This window comes from Leucopleurus acutus (genome assembly GCF_964270905.1).
Source record: "Leucopleurus acutus genome assembly, chromosome: 19".
In the NCBI taxonomy this organism is placed as follows: Eukaryota; Metazoa; Chordata; class Mammalia; order Artiodactyla; family Delphinidae; genus Leucopleurus; species Leucopleurus acutus.
The window spans coordinates 59411674-59437786 of NC_139161.1; the positions used below are offsets into that span (position 1 = coordinate 59411674).

The following is a 26113-nucleotide window of genomic DNA, read 5'->3' on the forward strand; positions in this document are numbered from 1 at the left end:
GGCCACATATTATATGATTCCATTTATATGAAATATCTAGAATAGGTAAATCTACACAGACAGTAAGCAGATCAGCAGCTGCAAGGGAATGGGGGAGAAGGGACCTGAGACTGGTCACTCAGTGAGTTCGGGGTGGTCTTCTGGGATGAGAGCAAGTTCTGAAACCAGAGAGAAGTGGTGGCTGTACAACACTGTGAACGCACTACATGCCAGTGAATTACACACTTTAAAGAAGTTAAATGTATGTTATGTAATTTTCAACTTAATTTAAAAAAGCACGTGTATCAGAGAAAAGGAAATTACTAAATCAGCATTAATCCAGCCTTTGCACAAATCTCTGGAAAGGCTGTTTGAAATGTTTATGTTCCAGCATGAGTCCCGGTATACCTAACTTAATCAAACGGACACTATGAGGTTCCATGACAGAGCTTCTCGAAGGAAGCCTGTGTGGGCACAGCCCTGGCTGACTGGGAGGCTGGTCCCACGAACATGGCAACTCCATGGCTTCATCACAAATGCCAACTTTATTTAATACAGTAACTGCTATTCTTACTTTGTAATGGAAAACCACTTATCGTAACGCCTGTGAAGTCAAGGGCTTACGGCGTGCAAGCCGCCCTTCCTCCTTCCACATTAACAACGGTGGGCACAGCACGGAGGCAACTCCGCTCCCTCGCTCCATGGGCTCAACAATGATCCAGGGAGCAAAGGTATTCGATTGTGGGAAGCTATTTTAAAAGAGCATTTTTAAGAAAAAGCCTTCATTCCTACGTTTGATTTTGTTCTTTCCCTCCCCAGTGGAGCGGCTTCTCCAGGGAACATTAGTACAGGCAGACCTCGATTTACTGCACTTCGCAGACACTGCACTTGTTACAAGTTGAAGGTCTGGGGCAGCCCTCTGTCCAGCAAGTCTATCGGCGCCATTTTTTCCAACAGCATCTGCTCACTTCATGTCTCTGTGTCACGTTTCGGTAATTCTCAAAGTATTTCAAACTTTTTCATTATTATTATATTTTTTATGGTGATCTGTGATCACTGATCTTTGATACAAAAAGATTACAACTCACTGAAGGCTCAGGTGATGGTTAGCATTTTTTAGCAATAAAGTACTTTAAATTAAGGTATATACAATGTTTTTTAATACATAATGCTATTGCACACTTAACAGACTACAATATAGTGTAAACATAACTTTTATATGTGGTGGGAAACCAAAAATCCATGTGACTCACTTTACTGTGATATTGGCTTTGGCAGAGGTGTGGAACCCAACACACTATCTCCAAGGCCTGTCTGTGTGTGAAACCTTTTCAATTCAAACACAACTTTAGGTTCTGTATCCCTGGCTCATCAGTTACTCCAGGTTACATGTAACTCTCAGCACTGCCCCATTTGCACACCTTGTAGTGTTTGTAAATTTTGTAAAATGTCACCTTTTAACACATACCAATCCAGCCTCTTGGCTGGATACAATTCTGTTAATAAATTACTGAGTTCTCTGAGTAAAAGGCAGTAAACAGCCTCAAAATACATTCACTGGTATTTGAAATGGCAGATCTGCCTAAGCACTGGGCTGGGATTCCCCAGCCCTGGACAGCTTCTGGTAAGAAATGTGATGGCAGTCACAGACCGGGACTGGAAAGAAGGGAGGAAAATAAATCATCATCACTTAGCACGTGGAGTATTAAACTATCAGTTCACAGGATAAAAAGTAAGAGACACAGTGGGAACCGCTGAGATCGAATCCAGAGCACCTGGGATTCGACGGGGCTGGGACCCCGGGTGTGGCTCGGAGGAGCTCCCACCTACCTCTTAGCCGAGGCTGGAGACTTGGCCACGATCACTGCATTTCTGTAATCCGGGATCTGTGACACAGGAGAGGTTGGGGATTACTGCCATGTCTCCACAAGGCTATTCACACCAGTACCTGGTAACTGATAAAAATGAACATTCCAACAGACTCAAAAATGTCATCTGGTCACTTCAAAGTTTTCCAAAAAGACAAAAAGTTCAAAGTAAATTTCCTCTTTAGAAGATGAAGAAACGCCTACCTAGGAATAAAAAAAATTATTATCAAGGCATGACTCTCATAGACTTATTTTAAGAAAAAAGTAGGGTTAATCAGTAATTAGCTCATATCTATGTGGCAGCAAAGGTATTTTTATGAAGTCAACAGGAAGTACTCTCATGAATCCCAGTTACATGTAATTTCACAGGACAAGGATGACATTCATCGAATCTGAATTCAAGGCACCTGTTGAATTCCAAATAAGTGCGGTCCAAACAAATAACTACTTAATGTGTCTCTGTCACAGCATAATGAAGAAACCAATTTGTTAAAGGAATCAGCCCGCCTAGCACTGCTTCATAAAGATATTAAGAGCCCCTAAGAAAATAAGCAAACTATCAGTCTCCTTTGGAGTTCTTTAAACATTTGAAGTGACCTGTACTAGGGTAATTACAGCTGAAGACACACCCATTACCTTTGGAGTTCTTTAAACATTTGAAGTGACCTGTACTAGGGTAATTACAGCTGAAGATACACCCATTACCTTTGGAGTTCTTTAAACATTTGAAGTGACCTGTACTAGGGTAATTACAGCTGAAGATACACCCATTACCAACTTCTGAGAGTTTAAAAGACAGAACTATTTTTTTTTTTTTTCGGTACGCGGGCCTCTCACTGTTGTGGCCTCTCCCGTTGCGGAGCACAGGCTCCGGATGCGCAGGCTCAGCGGCCATGGCTCACGGGCCCAGCCGCTCCACGGCTTGTGGGATCTTCCCGGACCAGGGCATGAACCCGTGTCCCCTGTATCGGCAGGCGGACTCCCAACCACTGCGCCACCAGGGAAGCCCAGAACTACTTTTAAGCTTAGCAGTAGTTTGTTGTTTCTGATTTCATCTTGGCAATATTTTCAAATTATGTTCTTAAAATCTAATCATTTCATTAAATTATATTATTTCATTCAAATATATCCCCACTGATTTCTCACAATTACGCTGGATCAATGAATTTTAATATAAGCACTTAATAACATCTAGCACCTTGTACAATACCTAGTACATGGGAAGCACTAAAATAATCAATATTTAGTAAACAAAAAAACCAATTAGTTTGAACAAGGCTCTATTATAGATATATCCATATGGATAAGAAATCTCTACATCTGATCCATCTATACACATAAAAAGCCTAACTTATCCAACATTATCAGGGAGTAAGGTAGCAAAAAGTATTTTCATTTAGGCGTTTTCCTTATTTTTGCTGGAAGTCTTTCTAAACTGCTTTATGCACTTCTTTGCCTCATCAAACATCACCAAACAGCACCAAACCCAGCCAAGAGAAAAAATAACAAATGAAGAAACAGTTAATAGAGCAAAGAAAAAGAAACTTTAAAAGAAAGGACTCTTTAATAAAAACAGGTCTATTTTCTCCTCAGGAGTCAAAACAGGAAATCATACGCATAAAGAAAGAACAAGTTGTCATGAAAATGAACCAAAAAGAAATCTAGACGGTGGAAGTTATTATGGTGCAAATAAGAAACTCAGCTGGCTGAAGGGCAGGAGGGACACAGCTGAAAAAAAAACCGTGGGTGAGATTAAGCCATGGAATTTTCCCACCAGGCAGCATGTAAGAATGCAAAACTTAAAAAAAAATTTAAAAAGTTAAACAATATACAGACTAGATCCAAGATTTTCAACTTCTAACAGTTCCCAAAGAAAGAAATGAAAAAATAGAAGGGCTGAAATACTCAAACTATAGCAAACAAAATTCATAGAGAATGAAAGGGACCCACTGAGCATCTAGTGAGGTGAATGGAAAAAAGATCCACCTGGACACATTGTGCTGAAATTTCAAAACCACAGCAGAAAGATAAAACACTGTTTTACATGGGGAATTCTGTCCAAGTGTAAATGAATACAGCCCCTGCAGACAATTGCGATTTTTGTAATATCTATTAAAATACGAAAAATGTAGATACTTTTCAATTAAGCAATTCCACTTCCTAATATAGCTCAGAAAAACACTTGCGTAAGTACTCAAAAGGGCAGGTACAAGAATTTTCAATGCAACATGACTTAAATATATTTTGAAAATAAAATATTTCACTTAAAAGAGTGAAAAATTAAAACAACCTAATATCCAAGCAAGAGGGAAATGGTTGAAAAAACTGCAGCTCATTTAAACTTGTGCTTTAAACATCTCAACAGGTAGCTATTTAAATTTAAATTAATTAAACTTAAATAAAATGAAGGATTCTATTCTCCAGTCACAGCAGGCACATTTCAAGGACTCAACAGGTACGTGTGGCTGCCATTCTGACAGCAGATAGAACATTTACACCATCATAGAATGATGATGTACTATGTAGCAATCATGAAGAAAGAAGTAATCCTATATAGCTGAACATGGAAAGACCTCCAGACACCAGCACAGGAAAGGAAACAAAGTTACAGAACAACACAAACAATATATCAATGTGTTTTTTTGTATTTTTTTTTCAAAAAGCCCCCACAAATCAATTTCTGTAACTAGGTGTACAGAAATGGGAGGTAAATCAGAGGCAAAGGTCTGAGAGGATTCAGGACACTACGCAGGCTGGTAACCAGCAGAGGGCCTGGGCCCAGGCTGGTGGTCCAGGGAAGCTGCTTGTTTCATCATTTCTGTCAGAATTTCCCTAACTGCCACTGTAAACATAAGTTTTCATTTTTCACATTTTCGAAGATTATTCTTATTAATCTTATCAAGTGGAGGGGAAAACACACCACATGTCATGCAAGTCTGACTTCCAAACCCTGTAGTAATTTCCCCGGAACCATTAAGGGAAAACATCACCAGGGCCACTGTGGGACCACAGAGAATCAAATTGCCTGACACCCACACTCCTTTGCTACACCCCTGCCTGTGTCCCTGGTTTTCCATTTCTTGCCAGATCTCATTTCTCTGACAGTGAGAGTGAACTGGTATAAAGACACTAAGAAGAACACAGAGGGGAATAAAGCAACTCAAGAATCAGAAACAGGATCACTTTATAAGTTCCTATTTTAAAAACTGATGGGATGGAATCTCTCGATACACCACAAAAGTACACTTGGTAGCCTCCCCTCTTCATAATGTCCTTAAAAAACCCTGGTGCAGACCAATGATTACTAGTACTATCACTATAATACTTAGTCATTTTTTTAAAAACAAGCACTATACTGAATCAATACCCAAACCTCTTTTGGGTTATATTTTATTATGTCTACAACTTGGATGTCTTACACTCAGTGCTGCCTTACAGCCGCTGTCAGCCCAACAGCAGCTGCACTGTGTGCTTTCACCCCTTCGCGTGCATGAAGGTGGCCACGGTGTTCCTATGTCCTCCATTCACATGAATCACAGGCACTGTTGGTTCTCTCCGGGCCAGGCTTAACTGCCATTTAAAATGTCGCCAGAGGGCTTCCCTGGTGGCGCAGTGGTTGAGAGTCCGCCTGCCGATGCAGGGGACACGGGTTCGTGCCCCGGTCTGGGAAGATCCCACATGCCGCGGAGCGGCTGGGCCCGTGAGCCATGGCCGCTGAGCCTGCGCGTCCGGAGCCTGTGCTCTGCAACGGGAGAGACCACAGCAGCGAGAGGCCCGCGTACAGCAAAAACAAAAAAACAAACAAACAAAAAAATGTCGCCAGAAAAAATAAATAAATAAAATAAAATAAAATGTCGCCAGAAAGAGCTCACTATGATTCAGCATTAAAATGACGAGTTACCATGCACGCAGAAAGACACAGGAAGAGGGCAGCACGATGTAAATTTCATATTCATGAATCAAAGGGTCATCACTGGAGGAATGACCACAATTCCATATTTTCTTGCAAGGCAACAATCAAATGCTTTCTGGGACCTATGAAAGGAAGACTCCCTGCCAGGAGGTGAAGCTGTGGAAGGACTAAATCTGAAAAGGATGCTTAACGCATGCACAGCAACACGGCCAAGGCTGGAGAACAGTTTCCAGGCAATGAGCACCCATTAGCTGAACGCCCACTTTTGGCAGAAAGTGCTCGAATTCCCTTGACAACCCAAGAAAAACAGAGGGTGAGCTGTCAAATAGGATGACATCAGTGTCAAAGCCTGCAGAATAGAGCCACCAGGCGACACGAAGGCAATGCCTCACAGCAGGACTGGCAGCGCTGCCTTCTTTCTTGATGACATGAATAACATAAACCTTAACTGACGGCAACTTAGATTCAGTAAAATATGGTGAATCTACCCCCTGCCTGAGAAACTCTAATGCATGAAAACAAAAGGCATAAAGCAAGTACATATACTATAGAAAAGTAAACAGTGAGCTCCCATGTAGTGTCTCATTTTCTATAGGCTGTTTTAATTTACCTCTATGAATGAAGAACAGAGAATTTAAAACTAAAACACTTGAGGTTACCACTGTTAGCTCACCGTCAGAAACAAGGACCCCCACTTCCCATATCTGCTGAACCATGAGCAGTTTAAGAGGGTTCAGGTCCAACTTCCTTTCAACAATGAAACCTAAGACGGGATTCTTCAAGTGGCAGGCAGCCTTGCACCAAGGCAGACGCCTACATGAAGGGCAATGACCTTGCCCTGACCTCTGGATCAGCGCCAAGGGTGCTGTGGCCTTGACTCACCAGGCCCACAGGGGCCTCTCAAGAGTCGCTCTTGCCATGTACGTCTCTAGATGTCAGCACACAGCACTCCTGGTGTCTTGAGAGGAAACATCCCCCAGACCAAAAGATGAACATTAGCCTATAAAAGTGCACACCGAGGGCTTCCCTGGTGGCGCAGTGGTTAAGAATCCGCCTGCTAATGCAGGGGACACGGGTTCAAACCCTGGTCCGGGAAGATCCCACATGCTGCGGAGCAACTAAGCCCATGCGCCGCAACTACTGAGCCCGTGCTTGAGAGCCGGCGAGCCACAACTACTGAGCCTGTGTGCTGCAACTACTGAAGCCCACGCACCTAGAGCCCGTACTCTGCAACAAGGGAAGCCACCTCAATGAGAAGCCCACGCACCGCAATGAAGACCGCTCGCCGCAACTAGAGAAAGCCTGTGCGCGGCAACGAAGACCCAACGCAGCCAAAAATAAATTGATAACATAAGTAAATTTTAAAAAAAAGTGTACACCGACTGCTCTATTTCTTCCAAAACTAGAGGTATCACTGAGATGGCTCTTCCCGGGACCAAGCTGTGTGAAGCCCAGCCTTGCTCTCACGCTCCTCCCTCTGCCTGGGCCCTTTTCCTCCTGTGAGGACAGGAGCTGCGCTCTCGCACCCTTTCTCTCTCAACTGAGAATCATATTCAAGTAAATTACATTCATATTGTTTTTTGAATGTATTAGAGTTTGTATGTTTCTTGTGCATAACTTTAAAAAAACAAGTAGAATATTTTCTAGTGTTCCCTTTCAAAAATACTTCAACCCATTTTCACTACTGAGGGCCTACGTTAGTTACTGGAGGATGGGGAAGGCCTGTATTCTTGACAGAAAGAAACTGCTCAGAAATCTACAAACTGCTCTCTTTTAAATACTGTTAAAAGCGTTCTCTGGAAAAGTTATTAAAGAGACAATTCACGTGAGGAAAAGAGTTCCTAAAAAAGCAAAATAGCTAAGTGCATTATAAGTTAACATTTAAAAAGGCTTGTTAAATAATGAGTCACAAAAGTGCTATTATATCCAAGAATAACAAATGTAACTATATTAAAATCACATATGTTTGATTTGCCCCAGGAACACGAGTGATTCAAAATGAGAAGAATCAATCACTGTAATATATCACATTAATAAAACGAAGGAGGGCTTCCCTGGTGGCACAGTGGTTGAGAGTCTGCCTACCGACGCAGGGGACATGGGTTCGTGCCCGGTCCGGGAAGATCCCACAGGCCGCGGAGTGGCTGGGCCCGTGAGCCATGGCCGCTGAGCCTGCACGTCCGGAACTTGTGCTCCGCAACAGGAGAGGCCACAGCAGTGAGGGGCCCGCGTACCGCAAAAAATAGATAAATAAATAAAATGAAGGAAAAGAATCCACGTGACCATCTCAAATGATGCAGAAGAAGCATCTGATAAATCCAACACCCTTTCATGATAAAAACAGAAAACTAGGAATAGAATACAAGGGCACTTCCTCAACATAATAAAAGGCATTAATGAAAAACCTACAGCTCACATCAGACTTGACAGTGAAAGGCTGAAAGCGTTCCACCTAGGATCAGGAACAAGACACAGATGCCCACATTCAACACTGCTACTCAACACTGTACTGGAAGCTCTAGCCACAGCTATCAGACTAGAAAAACAGGTTCCCAAGTTAGAAAGGAAGAGGTCAAACTGTGTCCATTCACAGACCATATGATCTTACATGTAGAAAATCCTAGAGAATCCACATACAACACAAAACACTATTAGAGCTAATACATGAGTCCAGCAAAGGTGCAGGATCAACACACAAAAGTCAGTTTCATTTCTATTCACCAGCAGTGAACAATCCAAAAGGAACAACTCCATTTACAACAGAGCCAAAAAGTAAAATACCTGGGAATAAATTTAACCAAGGAAATTGAGAGACAGATGAAACAAGATTCAGGATAGTGGTTCCCTTGGGCGGAAGGAGGCAGGGGGATGGGACACAAAAGGACCACATGTGTGGACGTAAGTTACTATGATGATGCTAGTTTTCTTGTTGGGTGGTAGGATCACAGATGCCGACGACTACAGGTGCATGGACAAAGATAAGGCAGGAAGAGGGACACATAAAAGAGGCCCAGGACCACCCATGGACCAATGATGACAGTGAGATATTTGTCACAATCACGACTAGGTGACTCTAGGCACCTGAGATGCAAAAGAAAAAAAAGCAATTTTAACAGCTTAGCAAAAGAAATAAATTGCAGATTAAGAATTTAAAAATACACCGAATTCAGTACTTTGTGACCACCTAGAGGGGTGGGATAGGGAGGGTGGAAGGGAGACGCAAGAGGGAGGAGATATGGGAACATATGTACATGTATAGCTGATTCACTTTGTTGTAAGGCAGAAACTAGCACATCATTGTAAAACGATTATACTACAGTAAAGATGTTAAAAAAAAAACACAATCGTGTGTTAGTTTCAGGTGTACAGCAGGGTGATTCCGTTATGCATATACAGGTATCTATTCTTTTTCAAATTCTTTAATTGGGAGCTTGGGATTGACATATACACACTACTGTATTTAAAATAGATAACCAACAAGGACCTACTGTATAGCACAGGGCACTCTGCTCAGTATTCTGTAATAATCTAAATGGGAAAAGAATTTCAGACTGAAAAAAAAAAAAACACTGAATTACATTTATAAAGTAAATAGTACTTTAAGCAGAATACATCAAGTTTTAATCCTTCATGGACAGCCCAAGGAAATGGAAATGCATCTTTCAACCTTAAACAGAATGTTAAAAAGTTTGAGCTAACTCACCTCTTCTTGAATATACTGTAATAAGAAGGGAGATGCTCTTAAATTATCAACAGGAATATTGAAGAAGCCCTGAATTTCCTTCTGGTGTAAATCCATAGTAATAAGATGAGTCAGACCTTTGAAAATAAAGCAGACACAAACACACAAATAATTTCATAACCAGTGGCACTGTATGAATAAGTACTACATAAAACAAGATACCATATATAATAAATTACTATTAAAAATTGCTCTCATCAAAAACTCAGTGTCTTTATTTCTCAGATTTTTTTTTAGTACAATGAGATTATGAGATAAAAGAAAATATAAATATTGGTCTCTGCCCCCCGGTTCCCAGCACAGAGCTCCTAAAACCCTTGCCATTCCCTCAGTGCTAAGAGCACCAGGGGCATCTCTTATTCTAATATCTGGTCTTTGACCCCACCTCTGACACAGAGCTCCTGAAAGCCTTATGAATTCCTTAGTTATAAGAGTACCAAGAGTATCTTTTGTTCTAATGAGGCGACCCAGGATGGGCTCCGGGATGGGGGCCGGTCACCACGATTTTCAGGCTCCCCACCCCCACTCTCGAGATGGGGGACGGGCTGGAAATGGAGCTAATGAACGAGCACGCCCTTGTGAGGACACCTCCATAAAGTCCCAACAGCACGGACTTCAGGGAGCTTCCAGGCGGGTGAACACGGGCATAAGCCCCTCCCCATACCCTGCCCCACGCACCTCTTCCACCCAGATGCCCACCTGGATCCTTTATCATGTCGTTTTATAATAAACCAGTGAACAGTAAGAGAACAGTGTTCCCGAGTTCTGTGAGGAGTTCTAGTAAATTAATCGAACCCAAGAGGAGGTCACGGGAACCTCTGATTTATAGCCAACTGGTCAGCACAGGTGACAATCTGGACTTGCAGTGAGCGTCTGGGGGGGTCAGGGGAGCAGGCACGTGGGACTGAGCCCTTAACCCGTGGGATCTGACGCCATCTCCAGGTACACAGTGTCAGAGTGGAACTGTACGACACCCAGCTGGTGCCCTGGAGAATTGCAAGGTGTGGGGAAAACGCCTACACATTTGGTGACAGAGGTGAAGTGTTCCCTGCGAGGAGTAAAGGAAACTCAGAGGAGGTGGGGAACTGGGTTTCCCCCCTCAGAAGGGAAAGACTGGGTGGCTTTTCTTACACAGAGATGCATGGTTTTCACATTAATTTAAAGTCTTAAAACAGCCAAGATCATAGCAATGAAGAAATGTCTGATAATTCTGTGAGAGTGGATTTCATCTCCCCGAAGTCTTTTCAATAGGCATGACAAAGCCATATTAAGACAAGTATTTGTCTTCATATATTAAGACAAACTGCACAGGCCTGTCTGTAATTCGAAAAAATGAAGAATCTTCATCCCATTGGCTCCTTAAAGGATATTTGAAATGGAAATATATATATATATAAACATACATATAATTCAACTGGAAAATTTTTTTAAAGCACAACTTGCCCAAGTTGCCCAAGCCTGGTGGCCCCCCAGGAGCAAGCCTAGGGGGGAAGGGCAGCCCTGCTCCCTCCAGCAGAGTCTCAACTGGGTGTGCTCTTCAGGTTGCTGGGGTTCAGGTTTATTCATTTTTTGTTTTGGTTTTGCCTTCTTTGAAATGCTACAGTAGAAAATTTATTCTGCAGTAAGTGTGTTAAAATGTAGTGATATGGGGACTTTTATTCTTTTCTCTCTGTGCAAACGCTCTGTGACATGTGCCTTCTATAATCATACATACATACACAGGCACACCCGTGCACGTGGGCACAGATGTGCGTGCGCGCGCACACACACACACACACACACACACAGAGTAACAACTCTGAAGATTATTTAGAAACAAGGAGGAGACACTTAGGATGTTACCTAAAAATGCACAACACGAAATAATTTGTATGGTCTGCAAAGTATGCCAGTGTGTTCTGGGAAAGGGAAGAGACGAAAATAAAAATAGTTGCTGTGTTATTAGAGTTGTTGATTCCAAATGCCTTCTTCCCCGTTAAAAACAACCTAAAATATGACTGTAACTTGTCATTTCATATTAATTTTTTAAACAAAGAATTTAGGAAAAAATAAGTTGTTCTCATCAGCTTTGTGTTTAGGGAGTTGGAAACAGGAGAGGACTCTCTCTAATTACAAATTAGCCATCTTAAAGCTGTACCACTATTTCTACTCCGTTCAACATTCTAATTTAGTTAAGACAATGCTTTACAATTTCTCAGGTAAAAATAAAACTCCCAGATCCCCAATAAACCGTCAAATATCTGCCTTTCTTACCAGCTTTGCACATCATGGAAGCTAGCAGTTTAGAAACAATGGAGCCTCTCTTTCTCATCTTGCACTGTTTGCTGTAAGGAAAGTAGGGGATCACGCCGATGATGCTTTTGGCACAGGAGGTCTTACAGGCGTACACCATGATAAGGAGCTCCATGATGGTGGTGTTCACATCCCTGGAACCCAAGGACAGAAACCAGCAAGGAGAAACGTCATATACACGATAACCTCTCTTGGTTCCAACTAAGCGTTAGCCATGTGTCACGCCCGCCTCGACCGAGACAGGCTCTAGACACAAAAAAGAAACCACATCCCTCTCTTCTAGGGCCTCCATCAGCCGCCCCCATGCTGCCTCTCAGCCGATGCCCCTACTTCCTTTTCCACTGAGAAAAGCACTGTCAGAAAAGAGCCCAGGGCCCCCACTGCCACATGCGCGTGCAGCCCCCAAGTCTGCCTGCCCCGAGCCATTAGCCAGAGACGAACTTTCCACACCAAAGTCACTCTAAAATCAGCCCTCCCATGACGCAGGGATCCCATCCCCCCTGCCCACTGAAGCAGGGCTCCAGCAATCCCCCCGGCCACCCCATCACTGTGTCACTCTCCCCTGCTCATACCGATGGGCCATTTCTCCCATTAACAGCAGCTCAGGCCACTTTCCCCACTGCCCCATTTCTTGGCTCCCCTGGGCAGCACATCTCAAGACGGTCGTCCGCACTTGCTTCCAACTCATCTCTCTCATCCTCTCCCACACACGCTCCGATCCAGGTCACAGATGACCTCCACGTGGCCAAGGCCAACGCTGGGTTCTCACTCCGCCTCTCTCCATCCTCGCCCTGACACACTCCATCACTCCCCCACCGCTCCCCTCCCGCCCCGCTTCGTTTCCTCTGCTGCTTCCTCTCCTCCCCAGCTTCCTGCCCTGACACCTGATCATTTGTCCTCTTCTCTCTCCTCCCTCATCCCTCGCTCGGGCTTCTCATCCAATTTCAGAGCTTTGTAAATGCTGGGGACTCAAATTTATAGCTCCAGCCCAGGCTTCTCAAGTCCAGACTAACAAATTCAGCTGCTTCTTGACAATTCCACTAGAAAGTCTTGTTAAGACATCTCAAAACGTACCCCAAACTGAACTGCTCTTCGACCGGCAAAGCCTGCCTCGTCATAAACCTCTGCCATCTCAGCTGGCGGCAACACTGCTCCTGCAGTTTACTCAGGACAAAACCCCCAGAGGCGTCCTTAACTGCTCTCCTGTCCACAGTGACAGCAACCCACCACTCCACTGCTGCCCTGGGGCCGAGCCTCGACCCCCGACAGTGACAGCCCCCCCCGCAGTCCCTCTGCAGCCCACCCTCTGCACAGCATCCAGCTGGAGCTTAAAGTCAAAGACAGATCATGCACTCTGCTCAGGAGCCAGCGATGGTTTCCCGCAGACGCCAAGGCCCTGCAACAGCTCCCGAGGCCCCTTCAGGGTCTGGCCCCCGCCAGCTCGGCCCTGCACTCCTCCTCCGTGCCCTCCCCTCACGCCAGTCCTCACGCCGACCTGAGGGCCTTCGCCTCAGGGCTCCCTGCCCCTGTCTGGAGTGCCCTCGTCGCCAGCTGGCACCTTCTTCCAGTGTTTATCAGATGTCACCTCGCCAGCCTGCCCTCTCTCCATCCTTTACCACCGTCACGTCCGACTCCTTGCCAGGCTGTTTTGGTTTGGTCTACTTATTCATTATGTTAGCTGCATGTCCTAGAACACAGGCTCCATGAGGACAAAGGATCTGTGAACTATTTTAATCCTTCGCGCATCTCACACACCTGTAACAGTGGCTGGCACATAACAGACATTCAGTAAATGTCTGTGAATGAGCAACTGGGTGCAAGAGTGAGGGAAACACGGAACATTTGGGTGAGTAGGTTCTCTGTTGATACCAAACAACAAGCCTGACATGGGAGGAGTTAAAGTCGCCTTTCAGAAAGCATTCTGTGTCGGGGGTAAGAGTAGGGGAACCAACAGCGGATGTAAAGTTACACCAAGGTCCCAAACTATACTCCCAGGAACACCATTTTTCTGTGAACTGGTACAAGGCTTTCCATCACTAAATTCAAATAATAACTTGTCTGAATTACAGGAAAAGTTAAGTTAATGAACAGAATTTTCTTAATTTAAAATTTTTCTTATACTTTTAGTGCCTACCACCAGTCTACACTAAGACAAAGTACAAGGTGTATCTGACGACACCAAATCTCAGTGTTAACTGTTTCTTAAAGAACACAATATCTAAGCTTTCTGCAACCTGGACAAGACAAGCCTATGGCACAGTCTGGAGCACTCCAAAATGAGGCATGTAGAGAAAATTAAGGGAATGGTTTTTTGTTTTGCGGTACGCGGGCCTCTCACTGTTGTGGCCTCTCCCGTTGTGCAGCACAGGCTCCAGACGCGCAGGCTTAGCGGCCATGGCTCATGGGCCCAGCCGCTCTGCGGCATGTGGGATCTTCCTGGACCAGGGCACGAACCCGTGTACCCTGCATTGGCAGGCGGACTCTCAACCACTGCACCACCAGGGAAGCCAAGGGAATGGTTTTGGCTAGAGGAATAAGAAACTGACGAGAGGCAGGGGCAGAATGAAAAGAGTATCGAAATGTCCAAAAATAAATGTAAAGGAAGGAAGGAATGAATGAATGGAAAGAAATGGAAGGTATAAAGTACTGCAAACACCCGGGAGCCAGAAGGAAGTCAGCTGTTCTGCGCTCTGCACTTTCCCCTCCTTGATGAGGGCATGGGCATGGAGAGCGCTCTACCAGCCTGGCGTCTGGCCTGGGAAAGAGAGCGGCAGCAGGGGCAGCACGAACTCTCGTCCCCACAGCCCAGCCCTGCTGAGGGTCCTAAGCAGAGGGAAGACATGAAACCAGGGCCCCGCCGCAAAGGCCCCCCCCAAAGGCCCGCACACATGCGCTCCAGGACGATGGGATGCAGTGACAGGGCACCTTCGCTCCTCCTGCCAGAGGAGTCAGGTGGCTTCGAGATTTCATCCCCATGAACCAAAGACCAGGACAGAGATGTTCAAACTTTAGGTGAAAGGTCATGTGTTCCAAGTCTAAATTCTCCCAAAGTTTGGCTCATCTTCACTTTCTTTGGTATTTGCTTTACATGTAACCACAAATTTAGCTTGCGGCAATTTTTGGAATCTCTAGGCTAAAAACTGTTGCACTACACAAACTGATTTCTAGACATTATTAAAAACCGTACTGAGTTAAAAATTTCATCTATAGAGGCCTTGAGGGACACCTGTGGACAGAGTGGCATTTGATCAAAGAGTGGTGCAGACACCCTCGCTGCACTGAATCTTCTATCCCCAGTGTACACATTTGTGACCTCAACAATTTCCAGAACACGCGGCTATCAAATGTCACAGGAGGGCTTCCCTGGTGGCGCAGTGGTTGAGAGTCCGCCTGCCGATGCAGGGGACACGGGTTCGTGCCCCGGTCCAGGAAGATCCCACATGCCGCGGAGCGGCTGCGCCCGTGAGCTATGGCCGCTGAGCCTGCGCGTCCGGAGCCTGTTGCCCCGCAATGGGAGAGGCCACAACAGTGAGAGGCCCGAGTACCGCAAAAAAAAAAAAAAAAAAAAGTCACAGGAGACAGGAACACACATGCCTTCAACACACCGTCTATCTTCTCAGCTCCTTTAATTTATGCAACAGGACAGTACGTTTAAATTATCTGCAGGAAAAGCTTTAAGAACCCCAAGTAAGCAAATTCCTCTCCTCTCGCCTGTTTTCTTTTTTGGAACTAGAAGAGCTTCCCTACAAATTTTATGAAATTCCGGCTACTGAGGGCAAACGTAATGGGCTCTCTTATCGTTAAGCGCCTCCACCCCAAAACTTGGTCATTCCCACCCTTGAGAACACTGAAAGAACACAAAAAACGTCAGCAGCTATGTCAGAAAAATTAGCAGAGTGAGATCATGGCAATTTTAAAACAATCGTAATTCTCCCTGTCTAGGCAACTCTCATTATTCTAAACATTCATGCCCAAACAGAGACCAGAAAGCAACATTTCTGTTGGATAAGGTACTCACTTTGAAACAGTTTGGATGATGAAAACATCTTTCCCCCTCACAGACTCTTGAATTTGTACTCTTGTTTCTGGCAGGAGAAGGGGAAAAGAGAAGAAGGGTGAACAAGGCACATAACTTTAAAAAACACACAAAAAAACCCCTGCAGCATTCCCCAATATTGTAAAATATGGAAACTGGAACTGTTTCAACACTCACTAGGTTTTCAGTTCTATGAAGGATAACGAACACAGTTCGATTAATCACACCTTTTAAACATGTTAAGTTATACGACATGCTTAAGAAGGAATCACACTTGTCACTTAAAACAAGAAAATATCCCCTCCTCACTTCCTATACATAAACAGCGAGTGCTGGGGCTGCTCTGAGCCCCGTATCCTTACAGGAAATGATAGACTCATTCATTCAACCAGCAACAATTAAGAACCTATTAGGCACAAACGTTAGAATAACATTGTGAAAGTAAAGATAAATAAGGCCCAGTATCCCTACTCTCAAAAAAACTTGTGATCAGCCACAAGGAAACAATTAGACAAATCCAGAGTGGGAAATTCCACAAGACAAACTCTTCAAAAAGTCAGTGCTGTGGGGAAAAAAAAGAAAAGGTGAAGGGACTGCCCTAGTCTAGAAGAGAATAAAGAGATATAAAAAACACCTCACTTGGGCTTCCCTGGTGGCGCAGTGGTTGGGAGTCCGCCTGCCGATGCGAGGGACACGGGTTCATGCCCCGGTCCAGGAAGATCCCACATGCCGCGGAGCAGCTGGGCCCGTGAGCCATGGCCGCTGAGCCTGCGCATCCGGAGTCTGTGCTCCGCAACGGGAGAGGCCACAGCGGTGGGAGGCCCGCGTACCGCAAAAACAAACAAACAAACAACAACAACAAAAAACCAAAAAAAACACCTCACTTGAACCAAGAATCCTGGTTTAAAAAACAATCAAAAGGGACTTCCCTGGTGGCTCAGTGGTTAAGAATCCGCCTACCGGGGCTTCCCTGGTGGCGCAGTGGTTGAGAGTCTGCCTGCCGATGCAGGGGACATGGGTTCGTGCCCCGGTCCGGGAAGATCCCACATGCCGTGGAGCGGCTGGGTCCGTGAGCCATGGCCGCTGAGCCTGCGCGTCCGGAACAGCCGCCTACCAATGCAGGGGACACGGGTTCGAGCCCTGGTCCAGGAAGATCCCACATGCCGTGGAGCAACTAAGCCCGTGCGCCACAACTACTGAGCCTGCGCTCTAGAGCCCGCAAGCCACAACTACAGAGCCCACGTGCCACAACTACTGAGCCTGTGCTTCTACAGCTTGCAAGCCACAACTACTGAGCCCATGTGCCTAGATCCTGTGCTCCGCAACAAGAGAAGAGAAGCCACCGCAATGAGAAGCCTGCACACCGCAACAAAGACCCCACGCAGCCAAAAATAAAAAAACAAATAAATTTATAAAAACAAAAAGAAAAACCAGCTAGGACAACTAGGAAAATTAGAACGTACATTAGCTATTAGATGATAGAGAATTATCATTAATCTCTTTAATGTGACAATGGTAGTGTATCTACATGGGAGAAAGTCCTCCTTAGGAGACACTTGGTCAAGTATTCAGGGGTTAAGTGTCAATGTCTGCAACTCAGTTCCAAATGGTCCCACAAACACACATTCATACAGCAAAGTGTCACCTGCTGAAACTGGGTGGTACTCATTCATATGGGTATTCATGGCACTACTCTTTCACATTTTTTACAGGTTTGAACATTTTCATTAGAAATGTTGGAAAAAATAGAGTACATGTTTACAAAAAAGTGTGGCACCATGGAAAGAAAACGAGCTTTAGAGACAGGGAGATTGAGCTTTGAATCCCGACTCTGTTCCCTCTGGGGCCTTAATCCTAACATCACCCCTGAACTCAGTTCCTCAGTACCTGGTAATGGTAAGGACTCTAGAGACGTTAGTTCCCTGCTTCCTTCCCCTCGTTCATGAACCCGGAGGGTGGACAGGCTCCTCCTGAGTCTTCCGCCACCAGCCTCCCTCAGCCCCTCTTCTACACTAGACAAAGAACTTCATCCAATTCCTTTAGCAGCAAAATCTTCTCCAAACTCCCTGTATATTTCCCTCAATTATACTTTTTTCCCACTGAAGCCACATGGGGGATATTGGGAGACAGGGAAGAGGAGGCAGTAATGGAGAAATAAATAGGGGAAGAGGAAATTTGTGCCTTTTCATCTAAATGTCTTGTAAGTTCTCTAATATTTAAGTATTAGACAAAATCCTGCAGTGGAAAAGGAGAGGGAACCGGTGTTTACTGAGTGCCTACTATGTGCCAAAAACTGTGTTAGGCACACAAATTATCCCACTTAATCCTCAGAACAGCCCGAATTATTTGCAGTTTAGACAGCTAAAATAACTTGCCAAGGAGAAGTTGTCTGACTCTCACACCTATGCAGGTCATCTGTCGCTCCTGCTAGAATAACTTCAAACATCCGCCATTTCTACAGAAAGTACAAAGGCTAAGTAACATGTGATTTTCACAACTTGAGGTGTTTATACAACATCATAAATCAGTTAGCAAAAAGCACTTCCTGACATGACATCATGGAGTCTAGCCCAAGGCAGTGCAGGTTGGGGAAAAGAACACCCACCACCTGATACTGTGGCTACACAGGGCATACGCCCCCCGCCTAAGGGGACGGATTCAACCAAGCGCTGCGCTTATGCTTCCTTCAGGTGAACAGCTTGTTCACGCACCCACGCAGTTATCGGATGACGTCTAAGGACTAGACTTTAAGCCCCCAGATGTGACTGCCCCAGAATTCCCTATCGAGCTGGTATTAGTGGGAACACCGCGCTCGCCCACCTTGCCTGCCCTGTCTTCCTGCTGGCAGAACTAACTGGACACTGAGGCCGACGGTTTCAGCTATGCAGGATGGGGGACTGGGCCAGCACGGCATGTACCACAAAAAGGCCACCGTCACGAAAGCACAGGATCACTCACCTCTGTCAGGCTCCTGGTAAACTTGCACTTTGCCCATCTCCACCCCCAGCCGCCTAGAGAAGAGAAAGACGGAAAACGCTGAAAAAGTAACAGAACAGATGCAACCGCTTTACTATTAAGGATGATTTAGAAATTGATAAAAATAAAACAAATGTTTTAAAATAGAGGTATTCCTATTACGAGATTTAAAGTGGACGTAGAATTGTTCGGTCACGTAACTCATCACATCCCCACCCTATGCCAACCCAAGAAGGCCTCTCAACGCTGTCCTGGTTCTCCAGGGTCCTGGGCTCCCTAAGACAGAACAACCTGCCCTTGCCTCTCCGTTCTCCCCGCTTTACCACCATCGGAAGTGATCCTGTTTGTTTGTTTGGCTGACTCGCTTCTTGCCTGGCCCCTCTACTAAAGAAGGGAGGGTTCTGACTGGCTTCTTCACTGTTACTCCCCAGTATCTAGATCAAGGTCTGGTACACAGTAGGGGTTCAATATTTATTTAATAAATAACTAAAATTATACTGAACTGTAATCTATAAAGTATCTTCATATAGTATATACCCTTCATTGTTCTTTATACTCAAATAATTCTATACATATGTAGCACCTAACACAATCTCTGGCACTCAGGAGTCACTCAATAAATGTCTGCTGAAAGAACGTGTAGGAGTGACAACAGTTTACAAGAAGGTGAGCCTTTAATACACAGATGATGAGCAGATTAACTATAAAATACCTGCTTTCAAATTTAACAATCAGTGCCAATCCGTTTATCAAATGTAAAACACCACGTAATGAGTACAGATTTTAATACTATGATTATACTCACTCAGCGATTTTCTTTGAAAGCTCCATACATGATGAATTAGAATTTGCCGAAAACAACACCAGACCCCCTTTGGTTATGTTCATCTTGGCTTCTGATTCAGGTGGCGCCACACAAAACATCAAAACCTTCTTGGTTTTCCAATTCTCAGAGCCTGGAAAGATACAAAATTTATTAAGAACTGTCATGTGATATGAAATACACCAGAAAATTTTTTAATAGCAAGTGACTTAAGTTGAAGGAAATTAGTTTTTACCATGATGGAGTCTTTTATATTAAACATGTATATAGACAAATAGAAAGTCTATTGAGTTTTAGGGTCCCAAATTTATGGAAAGATGCTATCACATGACTCAATTATTTTCATGACCACTGGGAATAAATGATAAACTTACAAGAAAGGTGGAGCTGAAGAGCTCAGTGTTTTACTGTTTGCTGCTTAAAGTCAATTACGACAACCTCCTTTTAGTCTCTGACAACAAAATTCCTCCTGGATTAACACACAGAAAAATGGCAAAGCCATTAGCAAGGACAAGGACTGACTGATCCTTAAACAATGAATAAAAAACCCATCCATGCCCAGCTTTCCTTGTAATGCCTGTTCACCATGAAACCTCCCCCTGGCCTTGTAGCTGCCCCAGGTCCTGTCTAAGCCTGACCTTGTCATCTGCATTTTTCCTCAAGTGGAACACAAGGTTGACCAGGTAAAAATAACCTTGAAGGAAAGTGACTCAGCCATGCAACTGACCAGCAGCAGGGCACAGACAGAAAGAGCCTGGCCTGGGCTTCCCTGGTGGCGCAGTGGTTGAGAGTCCGCCTGCCGATGCAGGGGACACAGGTTCGTGCCCCGGTCCAGGAGGATCCCACATGCCACGGAGTGGCTGGGCCCGTGAGCCATGGCCGCTGAGCCTGCGCGTCCGGAGCCTGTGCTCCGCAACGGGAGAGGCCACAACAGTGAGAGTCCCGCGTACCACCAAAAAAAAAAAAAGAAAGAAAGAAAGAGCCTGTCCTACAGGTCATCAGAACCCTCCATGCTCTCCTCCTCCTCTGGGCATTCTCTGGGCTGAGTGTCCTTATGGAGAAAGGCAGGCACGGGTTAGATGCAGGAGCAACAATCCACTAGGCCTTCGGGGACAGAGGCGCCTTCCCAGCAAGCCCACTGCATTTCCCCAGTCATATGTTTACGTGGGTGGCTCTGGGAAGGCTGGTGGACAGGAGCAAAAGGCTGAAGCCAATTATCTTATTTGTTATTCTTAACTTTTTTTTTTTTTTTTTTTGGCGGTACGCGGGCCTCTCACTGCTGTGGCCTCTCCCGTTGTGGGGCTCCGGACGCGCAGGCTCAGCGGCCATGGCTCACGGGGCCCAGCTGCTCCACGGCATGTGGGATCCTCCCGGACCGGGGCACGAACCCGTGTCCCCTGCATCGGCAGGCGGACTCCCAACCACTGCGCCACCAGGGAAGCCCCTATTCTTAACTTTTAATTACACAATAAACAAATACATTCTCCTTGTAAAAAAAACTGGAACATGAGAGTTTAGGCTAATGTCACTAGCTCCGATCCCAGGCTCCTTCCCACCCACGTCCTTGGACCTGACAGTTCTTATTATTAGTTTGAAAGAGATACCATCAGGCTGTTACACGTTCACACATGTGATCCCCATAAAAAATACATATAAAAAATCATTTCTAACGTAAAGAGGGATCATCGTACAAATCTACTTATAATCTGCTTTTTTAAAAAGCAATATATTTTAAGATCCCAGGTAGAAAGTACAGACCCATCATGTCCTTTTTAACTGCTGCCAGTGTTCCCTGGTGCAGGCACGCCACACTCAGCAGGTCACCAACCCAAAGAGGCCTCCTTATGCATGTGTGTGTCTCTCTCTGCAGTAACCGCCAGTGGGGGCCAGTGGGTCACTCACGGTCCCCCACACAGGCTAGGAGAGCACATTTCCTCCTCAGAGGCATCGCTCAATGGGAAACACAGGCCACCCCAATGCACTTGACCTAAAGCCTATGAATTACAAACAGAAATGTATGAACAGCTGGCCAAAGCCCTAAGGAGACCAAGAAGGACCATTGGTGTGTACCGTGGAAAGTGGCTTTGGAGCAGGGATCGGCAAAGTACAGCCCACGGGCCAAAACAGGTTATTTCTGTAAATAAAACTGTACTGGAACACGGCCATGCTCACTGGAACACAGCCATGCTCACTGTCAACAAGTTGTCTGTGGATGCAGTGGTAGAGTTAAGTATGGGCTGCAAAGCCTAAACTATTACCTGGCCCTCTACAGAAAAAGTGTGCCGAGCCAGCTTTACAGCACAGCGTGGGGCAGGGTGACTGGTGCAAAGCAAAGAAATAATATTTAACCATCAACACTCAGAATCGGAGGAGATCCTAGGTGTCTTCTAACACCACCTCTCAACTCTTCTATGCCTGTGTTTAGGAACAGAGTCTGGAAAAGGAAACCACAACAAAAATAAAACTCATTCTCCTGTAGTTATGAATACAGGCTTTGGAGTCAAACCCAGGTTTGCATCTCAGCTCCTACTTCCCCTTAACTCACTGTGAGGCCTCGCATAGATTAGTCACTCTCAGCTTCCGCCCCCGCATCCATGCAACTGCGAATACTGACCTTACAGGGCCACTGTAAGATCAGTTCCTGTGCGGCACTTCACACAGTGCCCCACATACAGGATACGCGTGGTAAATGGAAGCTCTGATGAGTCAACTTGTTAATATTTTGGTTATCTACCGAATGAGTACATAATATGCATGGGATGGCCACTTTTCTACATCCCCTAACCTTCAAATTAAGAAGCTTCTTAAAGGACAACAGTGTTCTTGAGAGGATGTTCTTGAGAGAACACTGAGAATCAAACTATCTGAGGGGAAGGAAGAGATCTTGGAAGTAACTCAGTCCATGTCTAGGACTCCTACCAAGGAGCCACTCCAGATACCTGAACAGCCCCGGGCCTGATGCCCACATCCTGAGGGTCCAGCCTTAGAACACGCAGATTCCTCTCCCAGCAGCCTCCCCATCCTGAGCCTTGTCCTTTCTTTGAAGATTTACGGGAAACCCCAAATTCCTTCTCCCCAGGGCAGTCCTCGACCTATCTCAAGATGGCTCTCTTGCCTCTGTGTATTCTCTTTTCCTGGAACCTTTCATTAATGGTCATGGTTTAAATGTCCTTCATCACTGACTATGGTCTCTAGGGTTTCAGTCTCCAGATACCAGGTTTCAATAATGGAAACCTAACCTAAGACCTCAAAATGGCACAGGCTGGGAGTCCCTTTGGAAACAGTCATCAGTATAGTCATGTTCTGTGACTACCCATCTCACAAGTCGGTCAAACAATAAAACTAGTTGCTAGTTTTAGTTCTCCTTTTCCTATTGGAAATTCAAGTTGTGCTCTTTACCAAGCTTTAAGAAAAGAGTTTTAAAGATTCTCCTCGTAAATAAGATAGTCACCAGCATGGGGCTGGCAGAAGGCTCATTACTACAAGGCTATAGTGTGAAATGGAGAGTAAAGAGAACATTCCCATTTTCCCCCCATAAACTACAGTTGCTTTTACCTTTATCCTAAATTCACTCTAGAATGTGTGAGAATTATATACAACACATGAAACCACAGCCTTTTCAGAGAATCTCAGAACCTTAGGAAAAGTCTCATGAAGGAAACCACTCTGAAAGACCACTCGCTTTGCAAGTGCTGGCAGTCGTTTCAAAACGACTCATGCACATCTCAGATGAGTAAGCCTGGCAGCAAAGTGGGTTGCTTTCCATCTAGCGCGTGTGCTGACAGCTGGAGTCACAGCGTGAAGACCTGACCTGCCTCCCCTGGTTACCAGCTATGAGTCCTTGGCCTTCCCCTTCCCGACAGCAGAGATACATGCTCGGTTAAAAACAGCTTCCCTAAAAAAAAAAAAAAACAGCTTCCCTCACCAGAATTTAAGGTCCAGGACAGCAGAGATTTTTTCCACTATTATTTTCTCTGCTGTACACCCAGGGCCTAGAATAGTACCTGGCAGAGGGAGAGGCTTAACAAATGTTCGTCAAATAACAAATGTTTGTGGAATAAAGCCTGACCTCACTGAGTTGCAATGATTAACACATGGAGTTGAAAGAAGTCTGCAAACTAAAAGGTGTCAGAAAGTATAAAGAATTATTATTTTTATTAGTGATGTACCTCACTCAAAGAAAATTTGCTTTTTGGGAGTCAGTATTGAAGAGAATTAGAAGGGTGAAGCCTAGATGTAATTAATCCTCCAGGCCTCTATGACCCCAGGCACCTGGCTATCTCTTCATCAGAATGTTTTCTTTCGGCTAAATACCATTTTCTGAGCCCTCTGAATTCTTATGACAACTCAATAAAGCAGGTACTACAAGTCCCCTTTGAGACACGGGATAAGTGACGCTTGAAGATGAAGACACCTCCTCAAGGCTGCCCACCTGGAAGCAGCAGTCTCCCAACACCACGGAGAGTGACCTGACACCCCGCATTTCAGGGGGCAAGCCCGACAAACACCCAGATTTAGAAAAATGTGCGTAGTAAACACGCCTTGTTTGGAAAACAATTTATATCACGTGTCAAAGAAAGAACACATAACTCTGATTCAGTATTTCCCCTTTGGAGAATTTATCTTACGGAAAGGAAAAGCTCAATGACGGTCAATGCATGGTTTTTCTAAGAGGAGGAACACTGAACATATGCAAAAGTTACATAATGGGGTAATTAAGTAAAACTCTGAATATACATTCAATACAATAAAAACGGTAAATATCCGGGACTGTACGAAAGTGCTTACGTTAAGTAAGAGCAGAACTGCATCTCCTCCAACCCAAGCTGGGTAATAACGGTACAGACGAGGTCGGGATAGGAATACGGACAAGAAGGGTAGGACTTCGTGGGGTTCAATAATGTGGGTGAATCACTTACATTTGTGCATGGAACAGTTTTAAACATTATAAATCACATTTTCTCACACCCCAAATCCCCATCCCGAATTTCCCATTCCTTGCAAAAGCTAAACACCCAAACCGCGTCAATATTAATAAAAGGTGGTAAAAGTCGGTATCATCACTGTGCAGTACTGCTGGAAACCATTTAAAAGCAGAAAAAAGCCTTAGAGCTACATCCCTGTCCTCACTCAAGCTCCGCGGGGCAACAGAAAGGCCCGCGCCGCAAGGCCAGCCCAGCACCGCCAGGGATGTCAGTCTGCGCGTGAGGCTGGGCTTCCGCCCGCAGCTGCAGGTCCCGTAACGGCCGGACGGGCCGCGCGCCAAGCCCGCGGACGCCTACGAACCGGACCGGACTGAGGGCTGCGCGCGGCCGGGTCCTCGCCGAGCCCCCCGCCCCTGCACCTGTGCCCCGCAGGGCCGGCCCGCCGGCCGCGCCACCACCGTCGCCGGCTCCCGCCCGCCTACCTGGCCCCGACCCCAGCCCCGGCCCCGCCGCAGCCTCCGCTGCCGAATGAGGAACGCGCCGGAGCACCGGCGACCTCTCCAAGAGCAAAATGGCGCCTCAAACCCGAGAACTGCGTCCGCAGCGACTGCGACGCCTGTGGGCGGGGCCGCTCAAGGGGGCGGGGCCGATAGAGGGGGCGGGGCATGTGGGCGGGGCCTCGGGAGGGACCATCCTGTGAGGGGCGGGGCAGGGAAGGCGCCCACAGAGGGGAGGCGCGGGGCCTTCTAGTCTAGCTGGAATACACCAGGCCGGACGAGGGGCGGGGCCATGGGCGGGGCGAGGCCACGAGTGGGGCGGGACTGACTGGAGGGGTGGGGCCAGGCTGGGCGAGGGGCGGGGAGAGGGGCGGGGAGGGTGGGGCTGAGCCTCGAGAACCCGAGGGCGGACTTTTTTTTTAAAACAAATTTATTTATTTATTTTTGGATGCGTTGGGTCTTCGTTGCTGCGCGCGGACTTTCTCTAGTTGCGGTGAGTGGGGGCCACTCTTCCTTGTGGTGCGCGGGCTTCTCATTGCGGTGGCTTGTCTGTTGCGGAGCACGGGCTTTAGGCATGCTGGCTCAGTAGTTGTGGCTCTCCGGCTCTAGAGCGTAGGCTCAGTGGTTGTGGCGCACGGGCTTAGTTGCTCCGCGGCATGTGGGATCTTCCCATACCAGGGCTTGAACCCGTGTCCCCTGCATTGGCAGGCGGATTCTTAACCACTGTGCCACCAGGGAAGCCCGCGACTGCGGACTTTGATGTCTGGAATTACAAATGTCTGGGTTCAAGTCTTTACTGGCCTGTAACTTTGGGCAATGTCGCTTCACCTCCCTGAGCCTCAATTTCCTCAGCTGAAAAATGGAGATGATAGTAGCACCCATCTCAGGGGTTGCTGTGAGGATTCAGTAAAATAACACCTGCGGAGCTTCCAAAACAGTTTCTGGTGCATAGTAAACCCTCAGTTGTTATTATTACTATTATTTGCTTTGTTGCTCTTTCTTCTTTTATCACAAAGTAAGGAATTGGTGCTTGCCTGAATTCCTTATATTTAAGTATGTTTA

At 45.8% G+C, this 26113-nt stretch overlaps 1 protein-coding gene across 6 annotated transcripts in view; it reads right to left on the bottom strand.

Annotated features, from left to right (window-relative positions):
• PRPSAP2 (phosphoribosyl pyrophosphate synthetase associated protein 2) overlaps window positions 1-25142 on the bottom strand; it is a 39501-nt gene extending 14359 nt beyond the window's left edge. The window contains exons 1-8 of one of the 6 annotated variants that reach the window (XM_082860207.1): window positions 25037-25142; window positions 20004-20098; window positions 19612-19762; window positions 18789-18841; window positions 15813-15879; window positions 11756-11826; window positions 9464-9579; window positions 1810-1865 (exon numbers count right to left, since the gene is read on the bottom strand). In XM_082860207.1, coding sequence (XP_082716333.1) covers window positions 1810-1865; window positions 9464-9579; window positions 11756-11826; window positions 15813-15879; window positions 18789-18841; window positions 19612-19730 — 482 coding nt within the window. In that variant the 5' untranslated portion in view covers window positions 19731-19762; window positions 20004-20098; window positions 25037-25142. Of the gene's footprint in view, window positions 1-1809; window positions 1866-9463; window positions 9580-11755; window positions 11929-15812; window positions 15880-18788; window positions 18867-19611; window positions 19763-20003; window positions 20203-24417; window positions 24649-25036 lie in introns of those variants that run through there. The other 5 variants (XM_082860203.1, XM_082860204.1, XM_082860206.1 and 2 more) reach the window with 5 other exon arrangements.
• Between the last annotated feature and the right edge of the window lie 971 nt (window positions 25143-26113).